The 6,162-nt window shown below is 32.2% G+C and overlaps 1 protein-coding gene across 2 annotated transcripts in view; it reads right to left on the minus strand.

Moving 5' to 3' along the window:
• The window catches only part of LOC142234549 (segmentation protein paired-like), a 373,789-nt gene extending 370,788 nt beyond the window's left edge, over nt 1–3,001 (minus strand). For both annotated transcript variants that reach the window (XM_075305709.1, XM_075305710.1), the window contains exon 1: nt 2,166–3,001. In XM_075305709.1, the coding sequence (XP_075161824.1) occupies nt 2,166–2,340 (175 nt within the window). In that variant the 5' untranslated portion in view covers nt 2,341–3,001. The remainder of the gene's footprint in view (nt 1–2,165) is intronic.
• Nucleotides 3,002–6,162: the final 3,161 nt, after the last annotated feature.

Here is a 6,162-nt window from a genome sequence, read left to right on the forward strand (position 1 = left end):
GCATATAATCACCTAATATGTAATGACATATTCGTAGATACACCAAAGCTTGCAAAATAGCTACTTATTGTCTCAGGCAACCAAATCTCGAAAATATTGATTTCTATCGCCGATTACAATGGATCAAAATATGGCGAGTGATGCTGTAATAGGAGAACTACTTGAATAGAAACGAATATTGTATAAATAAACAAAAAATCGAATAAATAATCTAAATAAGATGCAATTTAATTTCACACTTAAAATAGAAATAAATGTAGGTTGTTTAAGGAGTTGGATTCGTGAATTTCGTTATAATATATCCAATAGCCAATTCACATAAGGTTCAAAATCTACTAAAAGTGGATTTTAAGTCTCTTTTTTATAAGGCAAATGACATTTGAAATTTAGTTTAAGCGCATTTTGGAAGTGTAATGTGAATGAGGTATAATAAAGCATTTATTTAAAACATAATATGTTAATGTCATTAAACACAATTATTATGAAATATTTGTGATAATAATTCCTTAACGGAAAAATTTTCAGAATTAGCGTTACATTACATACTCTTTTTGATTTTTTATGTAAGTGCTCGATTATGTAAATAATTATACCTAATGGTACCATCATTTATTCTATTTTATTAAATCGTTAACTACAACTGCATAAAATTTGAGAATAAAAATTCGAAAATTACCGAGAAGTATTTATTTTTGTCATTACAAGTTAGTCATTATAACTCGCCGCAATGTAATGCAAAGTGTAATGGCAGCTTTACTCCTGGTAATGTCAATTGTAATGGGATGTGGTTACCTAGTTTTTGCTGGGCTGTTATCTACCCAGCAAAAACTCTCATTACCCGGTAATCTTGTAGGTAAGCCTATTTCAAAATTTAACCACTTATTAATTGGCATCGCTTCGGATTACATTTACATACGCATGTCCTAGAAGGAAAGTACTTCTCCCCAGGCATACTTTCGGCCATAAAATAAGTAGTACATTTAAAGCATATAATCACCTAATATGTAATGACTTATCCGTAGATACACCAAAGCTTGCAAAATAACCACTTACTGTCTCAGCCAACCAAATCTCGAAAATATTGATTTCTATCGCCGATTACAATGGATCAAAATATGGCGAGTGATGCTGTGATAGGAGAACTACTTGAATAGAAACGAATATTGTATAAATAAACAAAAAAATCTTATAAATAATCTAAATAAGATTGCACGCAAATTAATTTCACAATTAAAGGTGGGTTTTAAGCTCGAGTTTAGCCGTTAAAGTCGTCATTATTTCACGATTTCTTGTCTTTAATTATCCATTTTAAGGAATATAAACTTTGTGAAAATTTGCTTTGGGATATTCCCCATCAAGTTATAATGAAATCTGCGGCAAATGTGTATAATTTTATGACGTATTTTACTCATTTAGTTTTCTCTTTAGTGAAAATTAGCGGCTAAACTCGAACTTAATACCCACCTTAAAATAGAAATAAATGTAGGTTGTTTAAGGGAGTTGGATTCGTGAATTACGTTATAATATATCCAACAGTCAATTCACATAAGGTTCGAAATCTACTAAAAGTGGATTTAAAGTCTCTTTTTTTTATAGGGCAAATGGCATTTGAAATTTAGTTTAAGCGCAATTTGGAAGTGTGATGTGAATGAGGTATAAGAAAGCATTTATTTAAAACATAATATGATAATGTCATTAAACACAATTATTATGAAATATTTGTGATAAAAATTTCTTAACGGAACAACTTTCAGAATTACCGTTACATTACATATTCTTTTTGATTTTTTATGTAAGTGCTCGATTATGTGAATAATTATACCTAATGGTACCATCATTTATTCTATTTTATTAAATCGTTAACTACAACTGCATAAAATTTAAGAATAACAATTCGAAAATTACCGAGAAGTATTTATTTTTGTCATTACAAGTTAGTCATGGTAACTCGCCGCAATGTAATGCAACGTGTAATGACAGCTTTACTGCTGGTAATGCCAATTGTAATGAGATGTGGTTACCTAGTTTTTGCTGGGAGAGACAATGTTTAAATCACCAGTCATAAAGTCGGGCAAATTTGCTTAAAGAGAAAATTTCGTTTCAAAGGAAAGTATGTTTTTTGTGTATGTATAGTCATAGCATTATGTATAAGGGGTTTCAATTACCTGACGAAGGGAGCGGTATAGGAACACACGGAATATCAGCTGAATTCAATGAATTAATTCCGCCGGCCAATGATGCATTGGAATTGATCAAATTAACTGTCGCTTCACGGCTACTTCCGCTGGAAATAGTACCACTTGTTAAGCTCACTGCCGAATGTCGAGGAGGAGATTCCATACTCCTCCCACCGCCAGTGCACCTTTACAAAAAACACAAAAACTCGCAAAAGTTAGCAACCGCAATCAATCGACCATCCAGCAATAGGCGAGGAATCGTCTTGTATTGGATGTAAGTTATTTTTGTTTATCGCTTTCTTGGAAAGTGCAAATTAGCTTCCATCGTCAACTAGTACAACGATTAACAACTAAATGTGTATGTGGATGTGTGAACTGTTTCAGATTAATATCGATCCGCGGAACCGTCGTTTCTTGCCGTCGGTATACTGAAATTTTTTAATTAAAATAAGCGATTTTGTTTTCTGTTCATGTTTTTTTTAAATCTTTTTCATAAGCATGTACTTGGTTTAAACATAAATGCACCCCATAGAAGGGTATTGCACAGAGTTTCCATGAGTTGCATTGCAAACTTGTCATCTATCCCGACGGTTGGACAATGGGTTTACGTCTAATTCAATGTAGGAGGAAAATCCAACGACCATGCAAACATTTTATTTACGTATGTATGCGCATATATGTGACAATACGTAGCGACCGTAGTTGCGTATGCTTGAAGCCCCCTCAGTTTTCAACATAAAGCTTGAAATACCGACGCTTTCAGTGGGAACTACACACAGTGCGTTCGATCCGGTTAAAAGTCAACCGCGTTAATTCAAAACACATACACGACGATAACTGAATGCGACGATGAGAGAATTGCTTAATTGGTGCTCGTGTTGAAGGTGCCTCCGTTTCCCCCTCCCACCAAACCAAACATATGGTAAATTGTCATGGTGGTTGATGTCGATGCAGCGAGTATTTTTACAATGCGGATGGTTTCTCCGGACAGAAGCAGTGTCGCACTAACACACCCACTGAAGCAATGCGCTCGTCAGCCATGCATAGTGAATGAGTGAAAGAGGGAAATGAGTGTTTTCGTTATTTTTTGTTGTTGTTGTATTCATGTGTGGAGACAAAAGACAGTTGTGTGCTACTGTGGAAGTCAACAATCGGTTAACCGAATTGTTTGACTGTATGATGAGCACCAACGGCGAATTTGAAATGAAAGCAGTTCGAAAAACAAAAGAAACAGAAATATAACGTGGGTATAATTGTGGGCTATTGTTTTCATCTAGCCTAATCTATCGCCTATCTTTCTTTGATAATTTCTCGTTAGTGCTGTCAGGTAAGGAAATATTCAATGAAAACTGGGATAATTTTGAAGATCTGGGAATACTATACATTTGGTTTGTTTTTTTTTTCTTAAATGAGAGGAAGCAATTTATTGTTCGTTACAGTTTCCTTGTTGGAACAACGAATTATAGAAACCCGAAATACATGTCAGAGAGATTTTCCAGCATTTATTTCTATTGGAAAAATTTACAACTTACTTTTGATGTTAACCATACCAGAAACAAAAAACAATTGGAAGGTCTTCCTAAGTCATTATACTCAACAAAAAGTGAACGCTACACCCGAAAAATAATTCTTTCCTCCCAAACGAAATTTTAGACAAACAAATACTGTTTGTTTTTCGCAGTAAGGAAGCTTTACCACTTTTGAAATAGAAATAATGTAATTTTATATATATTCTAAAAATGTTAGCAAGATTTCGAAAAGGTGTTTCGGCATTACATACTACTATATTATATTTTTACTACACCCATAGAAAAAATATTACCATCGATACAATCTCAATACCAAACGTTACAGGCGGTACGCAAAGCTTGAAAGTGCCATACGGTATTAAGAAAGTACCAATATGGTATTAAAAACAATGCAAAATCGGTATTAATATTTGTACCGTAAAGGTATTGATGTATAAGCAGTGCGGTATTACCACATAATACCAAAATGGTATTGGGTTTTAATCAAAGACAATATACCTAGGGATGATGGGAAATTGGCTACTGGGCACATCGAACCATTTACGGTGTTAGTTCCATGCTTTTCGTTTATCGAACGCGCGAATACGACAAGTATTGACATAGCATTAAAATGCAAATAAAAAGAAATTAAGTGCAGGAAATAAATTCCCATAAAGGGGAAAATGTAATTTCTTTATTGTTGCCTAAAATTTAACATTGTTTCATTCAGAAAATTAAGTTTTTCATTTAAAAAATAAAACCGAAAAACAAATGAAAAAATTACAAACATGTATGGAACTAACACCGTCAATGCAACATTTGATGTGACGCATGCCAATTTCCCATCTTCCTCAGATGTATTGTCTTTGGTTTTAATACATACACGGTATTAATTATGACAACAAATATTTAGTTTTATAAAACACAATAAAAAAACTGTAACATAAGAATAACGTTTTCTATACACGTTTTTCAAACGTTTGTTTTACTTTGCGTGTACATGACACTAAAGCCTATGTAACTCTGTTTCAGTACATGGAACTAATGTTTTGTGAATGTCACTAAATCATGGTTCCCACGAAATAATTCAAAATTTCATAAACTTTACCAATAATGCGCCCATCTTAAACTTTGTATGGTAGACCCTCAAAAAAAATTGCTTCTTTAACATATGGTCCAAACATACACCCAAAACAAAAGTGAACCCACCGTGGAAGAAAATGTAGGTTTATTTTAGAAAATTTTAACTAAAATAGTTTTTTAATTGCAACATGTTACAAATAAGTTAATACTTTTTGTCAAATTGAAGAAAAATTATTATAAATAATTAATTTGTTTCTGTAATTTAAGAAAATTTCATATGTTGAAAGAAAAAATTGGGTTAAAAAATTGTTAAAATGTCTTTAGCGCTGTACGAAGTTGAAGACAGTTACAATTTTAGTTTATTCATTTGAGAGACTTAGCAAACTTCTGCCATTTTAGGAAAATATGAACTATTTAATTTTTTAGTAAAATTGTGCACTATATTTGTATACAACTTTTTTTCTTATTTTTAGTTCACGTCCTTAAAGTTTGCAAACAATTATTCAAATAAGGAACATTTACTCATATTGTGCTAAATTTAACTAAAATCAACTAATCTTCATGAACTAAAATAAAGTTTAGTTAAAGTTTTCTGTGTGTATTTTGCAGAAAGCACATATATTATTGGATATTGCCGAAATATTATTACGTTTGTTTTATGTGAACATACTATATGTTTGGAAGCATTTTGAGCCCAAAAATATTATATGCTTGGAATAATTTTCTCCCAAAGAAGATTGTGCTCAAAAAAAAAATTGTTTCTGCCTAATGGCATATTCTCTCAAATTTTTCTCACATCCACGAGATTTTTTAATTCTGAGGACGTTTTTCTGTAATACAAACAATGCTGAAGAGATTATTCAATTGTATAATTTTTTTAAATTATACCTTTCGCCTGGACGGAGAATCGAACCGAGTTTGTAAGCCAACACACTTTCCACTGGACTACGTAGCTGTTATAGTCACCATAGACAATTATCGTTATAAGTTACATTTATATAGCATAGTTTGCAGCGCCCACGAGCCCATGCAAAAAAAAAACATTATTCAACAGAAGCATACATGTGTTGGCAATGTGGAGCAATGGTTAGCATGTCCGCCTTGCATGCAAAGGGTCCTGGGTTCAATCCCTGCTCCGACCGATCACCAATTTGTTTTTTTTTTTTTAATTTATATTTATATATTACTATATTAAATGTTTACAATGGAATTTCGAAATGTATGTTATTAAAGATTTGCAGTCAGAAAAGAACTGTGCTATAAACGAAATGGACTGAGATTTTGGATAAAATATTATTTTTTAATGCAAAAATAACAATTTTGTAATAAAAAAAATGTTTTTGGTATAAAAGTTTGAAATATTCGATGAAATTCAAAAACTCTAACAAAAGAAG

Source organism: Haematobia irritans, chromosome 4 (assembly GCF_050003625.1).
Source record: "Haematobia irritans isolate KBUSLIRL chromosome 4, ASM5000362v1, whole genome shotgun sequence".
NCBI classification, from domain to species: domain Eukaryota; kingdom Metazoa; phylum Arthropoda; class Insecta; order Diptera; family Muscidae; genus Haematobia; species Haematobia irritans.